Here is a 19658-nt window from a genome sequence, read left to right as displayed (position 1 = left end):
GAACCTTCTAGATTCACAGGTTGGGCTTAGAGCCTTGGGCTCAGAATGCCAGGCCAGTGTGCTGCTCTGTTTGGCCAGCAGGAGTTGCCTTGCCCATCTGTTATTTCTGCAAAGTAAGGAGATGTACGGGCTGAGGCCCAGCAATGCAAGGTGTATTTGAATTGGGCCTGACCCTTCCCTTAGGTGGCCAACCATATGTCACCTTAAAGGGCAACTGTGCTTGGTGCCCCTGGAAATGTGAGGGCTCCCCAAAGGGGAGAGTATTTATGATGGTATGTATGGGGACCCTTATTTTCTTTGTCTTTCTTTCTTTTTTGTCTTTTCAGACTCCCCCAGGTGCCTCACGCTGGCCTTGTCACAAAGGTAGATTTTTAGGAATCATTGGTATATCATTCCATGAGATTTTTGTTTTAAGTCTGTGCTTTTGGGTGGGAGGTCATCAGTCCCTGAGCCTGGCTCCCTCCTTGGGACCTGCCCTTATTACCTCCAGCACTCTAAAGTGTGTTCTTTGGGAGGTGGGGGTTGGAGGTCCTGTACGACCAGGAACAAGTTCCTTCCCTCCCTGGGCCTCGCTTGCTCATCTATGAAGCAAGGAATCTACATTACCTTCCAAAAACTGTGCAACTTGAGTTTCTTTAACAGCCAGGATGCCCCCCCCCCCCGGTACGTTTCCTGTAGGCCCCTTTCCGTGGTAGACCCTTTGCTCCCCTCAAAAGTCTGGGCCCATAGAAGCTTCCTACTGACCAGCCTCTCCTCTTTCTGTCCTCCCTGCCTCTATCAGTGACCCTCTTGGCAAGAAGAGCTTTGAGGAGTCCTTGACGGTGGAGCTTTGTGGCACGGCAGGTGAGCTAAGGGTTCAGCTGGTGGGGTGCCTGTGGGGAGCTGGCAAGGCCCTAGGTAGGAGTGCTTCTGACCACTGCCTCAGGAACTGCCCTAGCAATAAGATGCATGGGGAACATGCAAGGAGAAGGGTCAAGGCTTGGGGCCAGCCCTTCCACTGCTGGTACCAACAGCTGAGGTGATAGACCAAGGTCAGAAAGCAAAGAGACAGCTCTGGAGGAAACCACTATCTGGTGGTGCTGACCTGTCAGGAGCAGAGTTAGCCATGGGCTCTGAGGGGTTGGAGGACCAACAGGTATTGGGAAGACGAAGAAAGGTGTACAGGGTACATCTGAACTGCTGGCCCCCTGGTTTGCTAAAAGGAAGAAGTAGGAATGGGAAGACAAAAGGACAAAAACATAGAGGTGCCTGGTGCCCATCCTGTAGGTTTTGGAAGGCATGGGGAGAAAGGAGTGGGCACTTTAGCAAGTTCCTCTAGGAAGACCAGAAGATAGTCAGATTGAGTAGCATAGGGGACACCGAGTGGCACTTGCCACTCTATGCTGGGATACCCCTGAGGCAGGGCTCTTTAAATGATTAGCAATAGCTCAGCAACAGATCTCTGACCTGGACACATTAGGTGCCATTATCAAGTCCCACAGGGATGGTCATTGCCTCTCATCTCATGCCAGCTCCTAAGAACAGGAGGATTCTTGGCTACATACAGGCTTAGGCAACAGTGTGGTGGCCACTTACTGGTGCCCGCCATCCACCCATAGGAATGTTGTGGCACGTAGCCACTTCTTTGTCCTCTCAAATGGAACTCTTAATGTCCTCTGAGGAGACCTGCCTTTCCCTCACCTGTTTCTCCTCTTCCCTGGGTAGGACTCACTCCACCCACCACACCTCCATATAAACCCGTGGAGGAGGACCCCTTCAAGCCGGACACCAAGCACAGCCCAGGTCAAGACACAGCTCCCAGCCTCCCCTCCCCTGAGGCTCTTCAGCTCGCAGCCACCCAAGGGGCCTCCCACAAGCTTCCCAAGAGGCACCCGGAGCGAAGAGAGCTCCTGTCCCACCTGCAACATGCCACAGCCCAGCCGGTCTCCCAGGCTGGCCAGAAGCGCCCCTTCTCCTGTTCCTTTGGAGACCATGACTACTGCCAGGTGCTCAGGCCAGAGGCTGCCCTGCAGAGGAAGGTGCTGCGGTCCTGGGAGCCAATTGGGGTTCACCTCGAGGACTGGCCCCAGCAGGGTGCCACTCTGCCATCTGAAACAAAGGCTCCTAGGAGGGAGGTGGACCAGAGCTGTGACCACACCCCCAAGGACAGCATGCAGCTGAGAGACCATGAGATCCGAGCCAGCCTCACAAAGCACTTTGGGCTGCTGGAGACCGCTCTGGAGGATGAAGACCTGGCTTCATGTAAAAGCCCAGAGTATGACACTGTGTTTGAGGACAGCAGTAGCAGCAGTGGTGAGAGTAGCTTCCTGCTGGAGGAGGAAAGGGAGGATGATGATGATGAAGGAGAGGACTCAGGGGTCAGCCCTCCCTGCTCTGACCACTGCCCCTACCAGAGCCCACCCAGTAAGGCCAGTCGGCAGCTCTGTTCCCGCAGCCGCTCCAGTTCTGGCTCCTCGTCTTGCAGCTCCTGGTCACCAGCCACCAGGAAGAACTTCAGGTATGATTGCTTGGTGGCCCTGGGGAGAGGGATGTCTGAGCACTTACTGGGTGCCAGAAGGGAGGAGCCCTAAGAACTTGCTTTGAAACTGGGATTGCGGGGCTGGAGAAGTTAAGAGCACTAGCTGCTCTTCCAGAGGTCCTGAGTTCAATTCCCAGCAACCACATGGTGGCTCACAACCATCTACAATGAGGTCTGGTGTCCTCTTCTGGCAGCCAAGCACACATGCAGGCTGGGTGTTATATACATAATAAATAAAATAAATCTTTAAAAAAGAAAAGAAAAGAAAAAAGAAACTGGGCTCTGTGCAGCCCCAGTTCTGGTTAGAAGCCATGAGATGAGCTCCCCAAGAATTGGGCTATCTGAAACAAGTAAAAGTCTGGCAGGGACTCTGGGAAAGAAAGAAACCCCACCTTTGGGCCACCTGCGACTTTATAGACTAATGAGCTTGACCCTTGCTTTCTGGTTTGTATTTGTCAGTGGATAGATTTGCTATGCAAGCAAGCAGACCTACATAGTTGAAAAGCAACATGATGTTAACGTGTAAAAGGAAGATTGGTGATGTAATTTCTATGTTCTGGAAAGCAACGCTGAAGTTTACTCCTAGGCTTAGCCCTGCAGTGAGGAAATGGTACATCATGAGCTAGTTTGAGCATCCCATTTTCGAGCACTGGACCTGGAAAGGAATTTCTATTGCTGTGATAAAACACCACGACAGAAAGCAACTTGCAGATGAAAGGGTTTATTTCATCTTACAACATTCAGGTCACACTCCATCACTAAGGGAAGTCAGGGCAGAGGTTCAAGGTAGGAACATGGAGGCAGATTTGGAGGAGAACAGTTTCTACTTTCTCTCATCACAGCAGGTAATGGGACCAGCTTTGTCTTGGGATGGCTCCAGAAAGATTTGGGAGTTTCCCAGCCCTGTGCTTGAGGTTGCTTGAGTGGCCACTAGATGGCACTCTTCAGCCTAGAGCAGACCATAGTGTCATCTCCGTAACTTGGGAAGGTGCAGCTGCGGGGTCAGGGGTACGCTGAGCATCTGAATCTGTGGGTGTGGATAATTTGCATTAATAAGAAGTTCCCAAAGCATTCTGAGATGAGAACTCAGATCTTATAAAATACCTTTTCTTGACAGAGTCAGGCTTTTTTGCTTTTACTTTTAATGTATGAGTGCTCTATCTGCATGTGCACCTACATGCCAGAAGAGGGCATCAGATTCCAGTATAGATGGTTGTGAGCCACCATGTGGTTGCTGGAAATTGAACTCACGGCCTCTGGAAGAGCAGACAGTGCTTTTAGCCACCGAGCCATCTTTACATGCACACATCTCTACCAGCTGTTCTTAGCTCTTCAGAGACCCCAAAAAAGCAAAGGCCCCTTTGCTCATCAAACTGTACATACCTACACATAAATTTTAGGGGGTTCATGAACATCCCCACGAATCAATGTGAAGAAGTGCTAAGTTATCTGTTGCTACAAATGACTTGCCCTGAGGTTTCACTAAGAAGCCATCAGCTCAGCTGTCTTGCAGAACTCCCAAGGCTTGCTTTCTGGTTCTTCTATTCTTTCCCAGCAGTTTGCCAGTGAGACATCTCCCTCTGCAAAGGTCTGTTTCTAATGCCATTGAATTTTTGCAGTGTTGAGCCCGTCCCCCAGGGCCAGCACTGGAGTCCCTGGGCGCTTCCTTTCCCACCCGGCCCATGGATTTGAACACAGTTCCCAAAAGTTGAGACCAGACCTTCTCAGAGATGATAGAGTCCCTGTTTTCTCTTCTCAGATGTAAGCGCAGTGTAGGCCTGGCCGTTTCTGTTCACTGGACAGAGGGCCTTGGTTATTCCCGTTCCTGTTCAACTATCCACAAAGCTATGTATCTGACAGGCCTAGAAAACCATCCCTCAGCCTTCTCCAGACCCGTCAGACAAGCAATGCGCTGAGGCCCGCTGAGCAACACCAGCGCATCTCCTCAACTTTCCGTCTCAGCAATCCAGAAGGGAAGGCCCCTCCTACTCTGGTCACTGAATGAGAGTGCTTGACTTGATTGATAGCACTTGCATGTCAGAGAGTCACATCGCCTTCTGGTCTCCTGTTTGGGCATCATGGATGCAGTTGGAGGACATGTCTTTCTTGTTTTGTTGTTGTTTTTCCAAGACAGGGTTTCTCTGTGTAGCTTTGGCTGTCCCGGAACTCACTCTGTAAACCAGGCTGGCCTCAAACTCAGAGATCTGCCGGCCTCTGCCTCCTGACAGCTGGGATTAAAGGCGTGTCTCACCAATCCCTGGGCACATGTGTTTCTTATCTCCTTTTCCTTTTTTTCTTTTTCTTTCTTTCTTTCTTTCTTTTTTCTTTTTTTTTCTTTTGTAGATGAGGCCAGAGAAGGTAAAGGGTCGGGGAGCAGGTGTGTACAGGGCAGAACCTGTCTAAACATTTAAATTTTATTTCTCACAAATGGCCAAGGAGGTTTTTGCAGAAGGAGAAGTAAGTCGAGCGGGTTGATAGACGAAGCCGAGGTCACCCTCCATAGGGAGGTAGGAGGACTAGGGCTGGATTAAGTTCAGGCTGTGTGGCCCAAAAGCTCATATTCTTTTGAGCTGTATTTTTTTTTTTAAGACTCCTATGGGGAAAGGCAGACCCTGGGTGGGGCTGCAGCCCTTTGAGGACAAGAGCGGATGATGAACTCTACAGTGGATGTGGCTGTTCTGAGGTGGCCGATGATCTAGCGGTGGTTTTGGAGTACCCCTGACTCCGGACCTAGCTCCTCCTACTTCTAGTTTAAGGCAAATCCTAGCTGGAGCCTGAGCCTTGCACTTTCTTTTGGAAAATGGGAATATATATAAGACTTCCTGGGACTCTTTTCACCCGATCAGTAAGGCAAGGAGGTAAAGGGGCTTTCTACTCCTAACAGCAGAGAAAGGTGGGGCCTGGAATTAGTACAAGGTGGTTCCCAGGGGTCTCAGCCTGGGAGCCAGCAGAAGACACCTGACCAGTGTTCAGTCCCACACAGTCAGGTCTGGGTTTCTGCAAGAGAGAGACTGAGCACTGTGCCTTGCTTGTTCACTAACAGACGTGAGAGCAGAGGGCCCTGTTCAGATGGAACCCCAAGCATCCGGCATGCCAGGAAGCGGCGGGAAAAGGCCATCGTAAGTGATCTGGGGTCCCTGGGGCAAGCCAAGGGCATCAGAAAATGCTAAGTGCCCCCAGCCTTCAGCCCCTGCTTGGGGGATAAGGGACTGCAGCCTGCATGTAGGACCAGACTATGTCTTATTTGACAGTAATAAGAGTAACCAAAAACCATTAAAGGTAGTACCATGCAAAGCCCAACACTTGACTGGCAGTGCTGTGCAGTGGGTAGCCACTTAGGACTCAGTCTCGGGCACTCTAAAAGACTCAAAACAGAAGAAGATGGGACTTGAGCAGAGACAGGCTTGGCTGGCAAGGTCACAAGGTCTTCTGTGTGACCTTGGGCAAGTTTTTTTCTGAAGTTTCCTAACTTCCCTGAGCCTCAGTTTATCCACCTGTACATAGTAGAGATGGGCCTTGTGCTTCATAAGGGGCCCCCCCAACAAGCCTGTTCCGTGCCTTTCCACTCACCTTGAGGATCCTCCCAGAGTCTGTCCCTAAACCCTGGGGTTGTCCACAAGGAGTCCCTGGGAGCTTTCAGTGTGCATGAGCCAGCCACTGATGTCATAGCCCTAGAAAGAAGCATAACAAAAACAAAAACAAACAAACAAAAAACACAGAAGGACAAATAGCCTCACTGGTTGCCATGGCCTTGGAGGTGGGCATGTGGGTGGAGCACACAAACCCCAGAGGTGCACAGCCCTGTGCAACAGGTACTTAAAACTACAGGTAAAGCTAGGCATAGTGACACATGCCTTTAATTCCAGCACTTAGGAGGCAGAGGCAGGTGGCTCTTTGTCAATTCTAAGCCAGCCAGGGCTACTTAGTGAGATGAGACTCTTACCTTAAACAAAGCCAAACCACAGGTGAACATAGTCTTTTTGGGTTAGGTGGTTTGACAAACCTGGCATAGGTCCTAGGCTTCAGGTGACAGTGATATAAAGATGCCTCTACTCCTGTGGTTGAGACAGAAAGGAGAGAAAGACAACAGAGTCGCAACAAAGGAAAATCAACGGGATTAAGAGTTGATATAGTGACACACGCCTTTGATCCCAGCACTTGGGAGGCAGAGGCAGGCAGATCGCTGTGAGTTCGAGGCCAGCCTGGTCTACAAAGCGAGACCAGGACAGCCAAGGCTAACACAGAGACTCTGTCTCAAAAAAAAAAAAAAAAAAAAAAAAAAAAAAGAGTTGATAGAAATTCCTTAAGATCGATAGAGTCCTGATTAGAATTTGGAACACTGGGGTAATATATTTACATTGGCAACTTATGTGGGGTTTCCATAAGGAGCCTGGAGATAAAGGAATAACTCAAAGCGTGCGAGTCTAAGAATGGGGGTTAGGACAGAAATTCAGGAAGTTACCAGGAGTCTGGGGGGGGGGGGGCTTTCTCTATGGACCTGGATGGACCTTGGAGTGTCAAAGCAGACTCCCGTGACCATGTATGAGGGTCCTGTTGTGGAGCCTGGCTCCGGGGTCTCTTTCCTGCTATCTTGGCGAGCAGGCTGTGCCTGTGCCTAGAGAAAGTCTGTCTGGGCCACACACTGTCTCAACCCAGTATAGCACAGGTATCCAGGCAACAGCCTCATGTCCATCAAATCACACATCTCAAAAGAGAGGCAGGAGGTCGCAGCCCAGCCTCCCTGATCCTTTCCTCTGCCTGTCTTATCTGCATGCCCACCAGCATCTAGCATAGAGCCGAACTCTCCTGAGGATAACCTGTGGGCACAGTGTCTGTGCCATGTCTTCTGCCATCTCTCTCTGGTAAACTCAAAGATAAAATGGTGGCTCCCGTGACTCTAATGCCCATCTCATCATCTTTCCCTTCCAGTGTACTTTGACCCCTAAAAACCACCAGGTCCCCAGTATGTCCTCAGCAGGTTGCAGGCTCAAAACAGTGCTGAGCAGAACACGGCTGTCTGATGATGCATCTCCTGTCTGCCCAGTCTCTGCTCAGTCCCTCCATGCAGGTCTACCTCCTGGGGCTGCTTCTCCTGTACTCAATGGTCCCTGCTCCAACATGGACAGCTCCTTTGGTACAGAGGCTGTCATGCCCCTCTCTCTGACTCCAGCGATGCTGCTGCTCAGCCAGGGCTACACAGAGACTCCGTGAGAGTGATAATGGGGTCCCTCTCTGTCCCCCTTCGTGAGCAGGGTGAAGGCCGGGTGGTATACATTCGAAATCTCCCCAGTGACATGAGCTCTCGGGAACTAAAGAAGCGCTTCGAGGTGTTTGGCGAGATAGTAGAGTGCCAGGTGCTGACGAGAAGTAAGAGGTGAGCCGGGACCAGCCATTACCAATAGGGTGGGGTAGGGAGGTGAGAGGGAACAGGGAGCTGGGAGGGACACAGTCAGGAGAAGGACCACGATGATTTAAAACTGGGGACAGCACCGAACCCTGCCGACATGTGACCCAGCACCCAGTTTCCATGGTTTCTCTCATCTAAATGTTTGACACTATTAAAACCCAGCCACTCTTATTCTTTCTGTCGCTTTCCTTTCTGGGTAATGTCAGGCAAGTTAACAGGGAAGAGCTGAAGCCCATGTGTGCTTCAAGGCCTTTGTTCCAACCACCATGCAGGCCAAGGAGTAAGTACCGTTTGACAGCTTGAGGGTGCACTTGCTTAGGGACCTCACTGCAGCCCTAGAGGAGCAGGTTTTTTTTTATCTGTAAGGGAATTTGCAAAGAGCCAAGTTGCTTATGAATGTTCAATTTCGACACCATAGCTTTGTGGATTTAAAAGCATTTCCAAATTATCTGCTGTCATACCTACAATGTAAGTTGTTAGGAATTTAAAATTCCGATCCAGCAGAAATAATCGTAATAGAAGGCTTTAGCCAGAAAGCCATCTCCTGTGTAACTGTCATTCCAGACCTCATAATACATTCAGATGTTGCTCTAGTTTGTTTCCGGTTGCTATGATAAACACCATGACTAAAAGCAACCTAGAGAAGGAAGGGTTTATCTCAGCTTAACGCTTAGTCCTTCCATGAAGGGAAGGCAGGACAGGAACTCAAGGCAGGCACTGAAGCAGAGGCTTTCTTATACAATCCAGGACCATCAGTCAGCCCAGGGGTGGCTCCACCCACAATGGTCTCCACCCACAATGGTCTCCACCCTCCCTCATCAATCACTGATCAAGAAAATGCCCCACAGGCGAGCCTACAGGCAGGCCAGTGGGAAGGAGGCAGCTCCTCGGTTGGTCGAGGATCCCTCCCTCTTCCTGCATGACTCTAACTTGTATCAAGTTGACAAAATAAATAAATAAATAAATATAAAAAAATAAAAAAGACAACCAGTATAGCTACTATTAAAATAAAAAAAAAAAAAGTTCTGGTAAGGATGTGGGAAAAAAAAAAATGGAGGGTAACAGTAGAATGTAAAATAATGTCACTAATATGCAAAACAGTATGCATAGAACTATTGTGTAATCCATTCCTATTATAACATATAATAGAATATATTCTAAGGATATAGTCAAAAGTGTAATACATACTTTTGTATAAAGTGATACAGTCTAAAGAATTGCAAATAGGATTACAAAGAAACACTGGTCACCCATGTTCATGGCTCACAGGGAGGTGAGAGGAATCCAAATGCAGTGTGTATGTATAATGGAGTATTATGCAGTCCTGAAAAAGAAGCAATATATGATTCACATAAATGAATGTATGTGACTATCCATTCAAGGCAGTGGGCTAGTGACAACAGGTATCTATGCTCACACTTATGTCATGTACCTAATAGAAACAGAAAGTGAACTGGTTGTTGCTGGAGGCCCAGGGATAAAAATGGAAATACCGTCTAATGGATATAGGTTTGCTTTTTAGAAGATGGAATGTTTTCTGCACATCACAGCAGGTATGACAGTACACACCTGCAATCCCAGCACATAGGAGCTGGAATCATAAGGACTGAGGGTTTGAGGACAGCTTAGGTTACAGAGCAAGCTCAAGCCTAGCCTGGGCTACATAGTTCTGTCTATCTCAGAAAAGCAAAACAAAGTAAACATTTTTCTAGTGACTTACTATACAACAATATCTATCTGCTTAACACTACTCAGCTATACAGTTGAAAATGGTCACTTTTGCTAGGTGTGGGTGGTACAGGCCAGCACTCTGGGAGGCAGAGGCAGGTGGAGCTCTGTGAATTCCAGGCCAGCCTGGTCTACAAAGAAACTCCAGAACAGAGAAACTCTGTCTCAAAAACAAACAAACAAAAAAAGGGTAACTTGTATGTTATGTACTTTCACCACAATCCTTTGACTCACTACACAAATAGAAGTTCTCAAAATTTTATGCAGCCTTCATGATTTCGTGCAAACATGGAAAAAGAAAGTCTCCAAAGGAAAGGCTCAATTTGCGAGGATTATAAAAGTGAACAGCCTCCTTAAAGGGAGTCTTGGGCAGACAACTGTTTTCATTCATGGAGGCATTGGCTTCAAGCTTGGCCCTGACTGAGACAAGCATCAGTGTGCACGATCCCCATAAGTGCTTAGTAATCCGCTCCTGTTGTTGGCCTATCCTGAGTTGTAGGAGCTCAAGGATTCTTTGCTTCTTGGTAGAGCTTGACTCTCCGAGCAGAGCTGGCTGGAGGTCTTCCTTGCCATGAGTCCTTCCTGAGCAGGCTTGCTTGTTGGCTGCTTCTGGAGCTCTGACTTACCCTGTTAGCAGCTTAGAGAGCCCTGGGAAGCAGAGGTCTTTCTCACTGCTCCAGCAGAGCTCTGTCTATCCCTCCGGGGTCTAGCTTTGGGTGGTAGGTTCATCCTTGAAAAAGTCTCCATGTCCAGGGAAGTACTGCCATGTGACTTGATGCTTCCTGCAGAGGTAGGGAGTGGATGCTGCGCAGACAGAACGGCAGGTGCCATGCCTGCTGGCTAAGATGAGTCTGAAACACCAGCAGGATTAGGTAAAGCAAAGGGCAAGCTGGCAGCCAAGGGAACCTGTGGGTTCTCAACCTGTGGGTTGAGACCCCTTGGGCTTAAATGGCCCTTTCACAGGGGTCACATATTAGATACCCTGCATGTTCTATTTAATTATGACTCATAACAGTAGCAAAATTACAGTGATGAAGTAGTAACAAAAATAATCTTATGGTTGGGGGAGGAGGTCACTGCAATATGAGAACTGTATTAAAGGGTTGCAGCATTAGGAGGGTTGAGATCCACTGGTCTGACGGATGGCAAGTGGGACGGATGGAGAGGAGGCACAGGAGAACCAGGGGAGTGGTGAGGGAGACAAGGGCATGTTAAGAGCATTAGCTTCATGACCAGGAGGTCGTGTCAGAGTCCCTGCTGAGCCACATGCCATCGGGTAGAACCCTGGACTCTACAGAGCCTGCTTTTCCTGAGATGGGGGGTAGGTGGGGGCGGACATGACAACACTCCCTCACAGGCTCATCTGACTACCATACAATGCATGGTGCCCAGCAGCTGCCAGACATCCAGCAGTTCAGCTGCCCCTGCTGTCATCCCATGGCAGAGGTTGGCCTGGTCAAATCTCATTATCCCTCATTGAAGACAAGGGGGCTTGCGACGCAGTTTTCTGCCCCTCGTCCTGTGATGTGTGCTCTTACAACAGCCACTAGGCTGGCCTAGAACATCCTCCTTTATTTTTTGCCTCTCCCTCCAGAGGTGAGAAGCATGGCTTCATCACCTTCCGGTGTTCCGAGCACGCTGCCCTGTCTGTGAGGAACGGTACCACCCTGAGGAAGCGCAACGAGCCGTCCTTCCACCTGAGCTATGGAGGGCTCCGGCACTTCCGCTGGCCCAGATACACTGACTGCGGTAAGAGAGCAAAGCCTAACCATGTTGTAGTGCGTCCCAAGCATGAGGAACTGTGATTTCCTTTTAATGACATCTAGACTGAAGGCCCCTCTGGACATGGCCCTATGTCAACCCCTGTCCACTGTTACTCCACAGCTGCTTTGTCTGTGGCTGGCGTCTTGCTTTTCTTTTGGCCTCTGGTCCTGTAAGTGGCTCTAACTACACAGTCACCTTCCTGTTCTCACAGGAAGGTGCTGTTTGTGCTCAGTCACTCAGAGCACCGTGGCTGTCCTGCCCTCATCTCATGGTGACCCTTGAGCAGGCAGCAGCTCTGCCATTAGTAGATGGCAGTGTGACTGCACTGTCACCGCACCCTTGCCACCTGTGCACAAGCTGGTGGGAGATAAAGAAATATGACATAGAAAAGAATTGTCTGTAGAGGAGAGCCCATGGTAGCCTTTGTGATACAGGTAGCCCACCGTGAGACGCAGTTTCCCCACGTGTGGTGAGAGAGATTCGTTAGCATTCTTTTCTGTAACTGACTAGTAACAGGTGGTACTAGTTGGTGGGAGGGTGTTGGGGAAAGTAATTTCTAAGATGTTGGCTGGACACGAGCTGCTGTAGGGCGATCTGTTCTGGAACCCATTGCTCTACAACAGGACCACCACCGAAGCCATGAGATCTTATCAACATGGAAGAAAATGGTCACAGGAGGATGGCAGTCGATGCTGTGGTGGTTGCCACTCTGTTGACACCCTGGCCATCCCAGTTCCACCCTCAGTGGCAGATTTGCTGGTTGGGACTGTTTCTCACCACCTTTACCTCTCGCTGACCCCACAGATCCCACATCCGAAGAGGCCCTTCCCTCATCTGGGAAAAGCAAGTACGAAGCCATGGATTTTGACAGCTTACTGAAAGAGGCCCAGCAGAGCCTGCATTGATATCAGCCTTAACCTTCGAGGAACACCTCAATACCTCAGACAAGGCCCTTCCAATATGTTTACGTTTTCAAAGAAATAAGTCTATGAGAAGGAGAGCGAGCCAATGAACGAGCGTGAGAGAACACACGTGAGAGAGAGAGACTTGAATCTGCTATCGTTTCCTTTAAAAAAAAAAAAAAACAAATCAATGTTTACATTGAACAAAGCTGCTTCTGTCCCGTGAGTTTCCATGGTGTTGATGTTCCACTGCCACATTAGTGTCCTCGCTTCCAGCGGATCGTCCTGGGTGCACCTCAAGGTGCTGTCAGTCATCCTCTGCCCCTCCCACCCGACTGACTTTCCTTCTGTAGATGTGAGCTGTGTTCACCATAACATCTTCTGTCTGTAGCGTGTGATGATGGGGTTGTTACTTGTGAATAGAATCAGGATTAGAAACTCATTTTTAACTGAAGAAGAAGAAGGAAAAAAAAGTATATCCTTAAAACAAATGTATTTATGGCTCAGATACACTGTGCCTGGGATTATTGTATTGCTTCCTTGATTGTTTAACTATGCACTGTCACGAGGTGTTTGCTACTGAGCTGCACTGCTCCCTTGGCCATGTAGTCCTGGAGGTGCTGGGCGGCCCACTAGGTCCCCAGGGAAGAGTGGCTTGCAGTCACAAGTATGAAGAAGAGAGAGGCATCCCGGCATCTCCTCCCAAGCCCTGGTGTCTTTTCTTTTGGGTGCGCTCCACTCAAATTGTACTGAGAGTCCCTTTTGCTTGTCTGACTCACACTGGGAGAGTGCCTGTCTTTAGTGCTCAGAGCCTTGAGTGCCTGTAAGGAAGGTGGAGGAAGCTGTGTTAGACCATTCCACAGGGAAAGGACGATGCCCTGAGAGATGAAATGTCTTGCCCAAGGTCCCATTGCAAGGGAGCAGGCAGAGCAGTGACCCACGCCATGCCTCCTGACCCAAGCCTGCTGCAGTAGTTAGCATAAAGATGCAAAAGCCAGTGGCTAAAAGAGTGGGATTAGCTAAATTGAGCAATAGGCTAGAAGCCTAATAGCTCATTTGAGAATTAGGCCAACAGTTGACTCACCAGCATTAAGGCAAATTCAAGCTTCAGCACAGGCTAAGGTGTCACTCCCCTCTGATCCTCATTGTCCTGTGACTTACCCTGCCTGCAAGTACCCCTCAAGGCTCTGAGACACCTGCAAGTGGGGCACAGACTTCACCTAGGAGCAGCCATTTTGGGCAGGGAGGGCAACTGGCAGCCCACCTTACCACCTGTTGTCCCTACCAATCCCTCCTCTGTAAAGTTATAGGTGCGGAGTGAGGGGGTTGTCCAGGTTGGGGAGTGTACGAGGCACTCCCAAGGAGCATTCACAATGGGCTCCATCCAAATCCGACTGTCAAAGCCATACCCAGTGTGACATTCTCTGAGTTCCCAGGGGCCATTTGTGAGGGAGAACCAGCTAGGCAGAATATTCATTCTAATGCTTCCTGTAGATCAGTTACTCCTCGGTCTTGTGACATTTTCTCTTTCTCCCCCGCCCCCTGTTCCCCTCACCCCAATGTTCTGCCAAATAAGAAAGTTTGAAAGTAAATGACTCATTAAGCCAACCAGGCTGAATTAGTCAGATGCTAATGCCAGGCTTATTCCTTTGAGAATTGGTGGTTAATTTTTTTTTTCAACGATTATCAAATACCTCAGTAGAGAAAGTAAGCCATGAGCTTGTGCTTGCTGTCCACAGATAAGGCCGGAGGATACTGGCTTTATCTGAACTAGGGAAACAGAGTATCCATGTGTCAAGTCCGTTGACTTCCCTAAACCCCAGTTTCCTTTTCTGCGAAATGGGCTGAGGAGCCCAATTAGACAGCAGAAGTCTTAGCTGCTCAGGCGGGGTCTAGTCACATCCTTGCCAATGCAGACATTGATCATAACACTAATATTTTTGAGACTGGTTGTGCTATTAGAATCCTCAATACAGAGTTCTGGGCAGGCATTACTAATTGGCCCGTGTTTCATTTATTTGACATCCTGGTTTAATCTTTGGAAGACTACTAGTGTAGAGCCGTATGCCGGCTGGATTTTTTTGCCGGCCCACCCCTGTCATGGCCCGATCCATGGGGGAGGGGGATGCCCTGGAAGCCATTACTTGGCAGAAGACTCCCAATACGATCACAAAACACAATAGTCTAGAGAGGGAAGGGGTGGAATTCCAAGTAGGAGCATAACTGAAGAAGGTGTGGCTTCTAAGGCTAGATCCAAAAAGAGACTTTTCTTCACAGCCCAGATCCAGTCACTCTGAATTCCTTTATAGTTGGTCATTGCCTAGCGGATGGTAGGCACGGGTATGGAATGGAACAGAATTAAAATTCTTCAGTTGCATCCACTCAAACCTGGGCTCTGATCAGAGGGGAAATCGGTACTTGCTGAAATCATCTGTTGAGAAAGGGACTAGGTTTAATCTGGAGAGCCATTTGAATTCTGGCCCCACCATGAACTACTTTTATGGCTTTTTGAGTCCCTTCTTCCTGGGCATGGGAGTGTAGGTGTTGTCCAGGGAGCCCCAGACTTTTACTCATTGCTTTGGCAGTTACATTGAGTCAGATGTTAGCTTCTGAGGTAAAGGACAAATTCTTAATAAATATGAAGTCTTTTTCTTCCCAGCCAGGGTTAACTGGAACTGCCCAATCATTTCACTCTCTGGCACTCAAAGTCACTTCGATGTTGGCTCTTGAGCAGAGGTGAGCCCTGAGCCCAGCACTGGGGCCTGATGTACCTGAGGTCACTGGTGGGAGCTGATGCCCACCAAGGGTTTTGAGCATTCGCCACTTACCCTCCCATAAAAATGGGCTACCAGCTCTGCAAATGACCAATCCTGCAGATGCCCTCTCTCTGGAAGATTCATTCGGTGCTGCATATAATTTACCAAGGAGACTGTCAGGCCCCTCCAAGACCAGGAGTCCATCTCGGTCTCTGTCCCATCCAATCAAGGAGCAACCCAGAGGGAGCAGCTGCTATTGGCAACCATCTCGTTGTAGCTGTCCTAATGTGTCTCAATGATGTTTACGTGTGATTGCCATGTTGCTTCCTGTAGACTGTCGACAGCTGCCCAAGGAGGGCAGGCTCCGTGTCATCTCTGTGCTGTGCTGGTATTTTTTCTAGAAATGTCCAAGCCAACCGCTAAGTGGAATTCTTCCATCTCCTTCCTCAGTCAGTACAAGGCTGAATCAGAGTCCACTCTCTCAGGGGACTCTGTTACTGAAGGAAAATGCATCAAATAGGTAAAGAATACGAGTGGGTGGAGTGCAGCTAAGGTCCCTACTCCCTATCCCCCTGACATACATTGTGGCCCCAACTAGAAAAATGCTTTGAGTCAGGAAGTCCCCATTCTGTGCCTGTCTGTCTGTTGATCTTTTAGAATCTGGTGAATGAACAGCAAAGCCTCCAGGGGTGGGAGGAGTGCTTCGAGCCAGCTACAAAGAGTAGGCCCTCCAGTCCTAATGTGGGAAGACATACAGTAAGATGTCATTTGTGACCCGAAGCCTTGGCAGGTCAGTGGTTTGGGGAAGATGTGATATGCCTGCCCTGACCACTGTGGTAAGTGGAAGGGCAGGTGTCCCATTCTTTCTACATGGCCAGCTCTATTCAGGGTCTGTTCCAGTCCCTGAGTTGAGGTTGCCTCTCAGCTGACACTTCTGCTGCAGAGGCAAAGTACCTCTCCGTGAACTAGAGTCACCCTTAGAGGGTGCGTTGATATGATTCCCTGAGGTCAAAAGTATTTTTCTTAATGTTTGGTCTTCAGTTGTTGTGACCAGCCTGAGAAAGCCATATCCCGGTGTCACGTGTGGCAGTGGAAAGGGGTTGGGTGTGTAAAATAGTATATTGAGTGAACCTGTTGGTTTCGTTAGCCAAAGAAAAGGGATCCCTTCGCACTTCTCCCTGAGGTCGAAGGAAACTAACTAGTACTTATGTGCAATATGTTGACACTGCTCTCCAAATCCCTGAGGGTTTTGCACACAGATGAGCAAATCAACCAGGGTTGTTTGAAGAAGCTGGGGATACAGGGTAAGTGCAGGGGGAGCCTAGGATAGAAACTTCTATGCACAGAGATGGCCTTGGCCTAGAACACATGGGAGTGTGGGCGGGGTGCCTCTGACTAGCTTCCGGGGACACCCGGAAGTAGCTAGGCAGACACTTTGCACTTGGATGGAAGCACTTTGAGAAACCTGACTCTTGAGCCTCGCTCCACATTCTCCTCTGGCAAATACGAGTATCCTTTTTCTGTGTGAGGTGCTGTCCTAAAGGCTGGGGTGGGGGTGGGTAAGGGAGTTAGTGTGAGAAAGAAAAGAGGCATCTTTCAAGGCAGTAGCCACAAGAGAGAGCCTGCAGATAGCCAGCCCTTGGTTGCCTTCTTTGCTAGAAGCCCAAGAAACAGAATGATGGGTTTATATCTTGGTACTCACTATTGTAAAAACAAAACAAAAACAAAAAAATAAAACAAAACAAAAACAAATCAACAACAAAAACAGCCTAGCCAATCGCAATGCTTTGTGGAGCAATCATTTCGCTACAAGTTTCTTACTTGCTGTGTGACCTTAGGCCCCTGTTCCCTGAGCTAGCAAATGAGCCTGTTCAGTGATGACAGCATTCTTGTCCTGAGTTCCACTCTCAGGCTAGTTCAGAGTGGGGAGGGGAGGGGCACTTTCTGCAAGGTCAGCAACCTCCGTGGAGGATGAGATCCACATAGTCCTGGCTGAGGTGCCTTCTATGAAGAGGCTAGCTCCCCAGGACAGATCCAAGCCATAGTTTCTTGTGGGGTGGTAAGGAATTAACCCTTGTTGGACTCATTGACAACTTCTAGTCTCACATTAGCCTTGTCATCATCCCCACCGATCAGCTTTTAATCTGAATGTTGTGACCACTTGGCCGTCGCTTGCTCGCTCGCTCGCTTGCAGACAATTCTAGCAATACACTTCTTTTCCCCAAATTGCTCAACTTAGACAGTTTTCATACACTGCTTTCAAATGATTGTAAAATACACGGGGCAGCAGAAGGCATGGATCACACTGCATATGTTTAGGGCAGCTTTTGTTTTTTTTTGAATCTTTAATGGTATAGCAGCAGTGACCAAGCCTTTGGGATTTGGGGAAACAGATATTTCACAAAGCCATTTCATCGGAATGCCTTGCACATTGGAAGGAGTATGGACATCCAAGTGCCCAGACTAAGGGGCTTACAACATATGATTTCTAGGTGGTCAGTCTCTACAACATCTCCTCCAAAAGGTATTCATGTGGCTACAACCCTGCTGTGCCATTTTTTATTTATTTTATTTTATTTTATTTTGTCATAGGATTCTCCAAGGAAGCCTTACCAAGCGTCCTTTCTCCCTTTCCTGGCCTTGGGTAGTGTCCATGTGGAGGGGATTGGTTAGCACTTGCCTTATTAATGTATGGTCACCAATCTAGTGGCCAAAGACTGGTGTCCACCAGTGACCAAGATGGAAGGCAAAATAAGTTCCTCTGGTCAGCCAGCGTGCTGGCCAACATGAACTCGGCAGCAGCAAAGTGCAATGACACAAATGAGTTGTCTTACGTGTTCGGTACCAACTCAGAAAAATCAGCAGCTTGCTGGCTGCTTAGGCAGTCCAGGAAATGCACTAGCCATCCTGTGGTAGAGGAGATAGGGGTTGAACCCTGCACCCAGGTGTCCAGAGGGGTCTACTGTAACTGCAATACTGGCAGCCTAGCTGCCAACCTTGTTAAGTGAACCTCTGCTAGGTGGCCCACATGGTACCTTTGGGACAAGTGAAGACATTGCATATGAGGATTGGGGGAGAGGGGGCCCTGGCCATGACCTTTGATATGGTCCACTGAATAGCCAAACAGGTGTTTTGTTTTTTAAAATTTTTTGGTTGTTGGGTTTGTTTGTTTGTTTGTTTTTTTGTTTTTGTTTTTTTTTTTTTTTTTTTTGGTATTTTGTATTATAAAATCTTGTCAGATGTTTTTGTGTTAGGAATAATAAGTCATAAACTATTCCCACCTTGTCTTCTGAAGGAGTGTCCTGATTCCAACTGAAACAGGTTGGAAAATCTCAAGGGGAGCATGGTCTGGGGAGTGCATGGGGCAGGGCAGCGGAGCACGTGGGGCTCCGGGTGGTTGCTGGGGAAGATGACAATCCGGAAGTCCAACCTAGGGCAGGGGATTCCAGAGAGTCACACCGGCCTCCTGTGGCCTGTTCGCACTAGCCTGAAGCACACGCTTTTGCTAGAAGCAGCTGCTGAGGTTGGAACCAAGACTACCCAGCTCCCCAACCCCTATGTTTCAAGAGACACTGTCTGTAGCTAGCCTTAATTGACTGGGCAAGGCGGTTTCTGTGCCCCCTTCTAGCAGTTTCAAATCTTGGACTCCAAGCCCTTTTCTCTTAGTGTGACCATGCAGCCTAGAGAATTTTGAGCAATAGGGAATCAGGGATTTCCCTGGTTCTGTGACAGGGTCAAACCAGGGAATGGCTAAACTTGAGAAGTTTTGTCATACCCAGGGTACTACTGTAGGGGGCATTATGTGTTAGGGAGCTCAATAAGGTAACTATAGCCTGGGATGCGTGAATATAAGGCTGTGTTTGTAGGTGTGGGTGTGCGTGTAAGAATGAGTGTGTGTGTGTGTGTGTTACATTGATGCATTTCTTGAGAAAGGTGCAAGAATTTCACCTATACAGAGGGACACATCTGCTTTATTATTTATAATAGAAGCTAAATTTTAATTTTTTAAAGGACACTGCTAATGATTGAAAAATCGAGTTTTTAGTTTTGCTATTTTTTTTTAATTGGTAGAAGATTTTTATATATTTTTTCCATTTCGTTGGGTTGTGTCCTTATTTATATAAATACTTTATCTGTGAGGGGCGAGGAAGAAGACTTCTTTGCTCTTAATTATCGTGGTTGTCATTGTCCCTATTTTATTTCTGGTGTGATTTATCCGTCTTCTAAATGAGAAACTGTTTTCCTGTATTTGTACATTGTCAGATTCTATAGTTTCGTAGATAATTTAACCAAATTGCTCTATGTATTATTATTATTCTGTGAGTATAAAGTTCTATTTTAACGTCTGTAAACACTTCAGAACTGGCTTCTTTTCTCAGCTCCTGCTGGGGAGCTATTGTTTACATCACAAAAAAAAAACTGTAGAATCTCTATGCTCATGTACTGTAAATAGTGAAGTGATCTGCTTATAAATAAACTGAACAAATACACTATGGAAATTAAAAAATACCACCCAAGCCCTGCTCAGAGGTGTCTTTCTTTCTTGGTCTTGTGAACTGTGTGTGTGTGTGTGTGTGTGTGTG

The 19658-nt window shown here is 48.2% G+C and overlaps 1 protein-coding gene across 1 annotated transcript in view; it reads left to right on the top strand.

Annotated features, from left to right (window-relative positions):
• Ppargc1b (PPARG coactivator 1 beta) overlaps positions 1-12457 on the top strand; it is a 103273-nt gene extending 90816 nt beyond the window's left edge. The window contains exons 6-12 of the mRNA XM_051163397.1: positions 327-363; positions 782-843; positions 1705-2497; positions 5562-5637; positions 7771-7892; positions 11248-11402; positions 12222-12457. Coding sequence (XP_051019354.1) covers positions 327-363; positions 782-843; positions 1705-2497; positions 5562-5637; positions 7771-7892; positions 11248-11402; positions 12222-12322 — 1346 coding nt within the window. The 3' untranslated portion in view covers positions 12323-12457. The remainder of the gene's footprint in view (positions 1-326; positions 364-781; positions 844-1704; positions 2498-5561; positions 5638-7770; positions 7893-11247; positions 11403-12221) is intronic.
• The last annotated feature ends 7201 nt before the right edge of the window (positions 12458-19658 follow it).

The sequence above is a fragment of the Acomys russatus genome, chromosome 20 (assembly GCF_903995435.1).
Source record: "Acomys russatus chromosome 20, mAcoRus1.1, whole genome shotgun sequence".
Classification (NCBI taxonomy): Eukaryota; Metazoa; Chordata; class Mammalia; order Rodentia; family Muridae; genus Acomys; species Acomys russatus.
The sequence above is the reverse complement of the archived record's forward strand: the minus strand, read 5'-3'. Positions and strand labels throughout refer to the sequence as shown.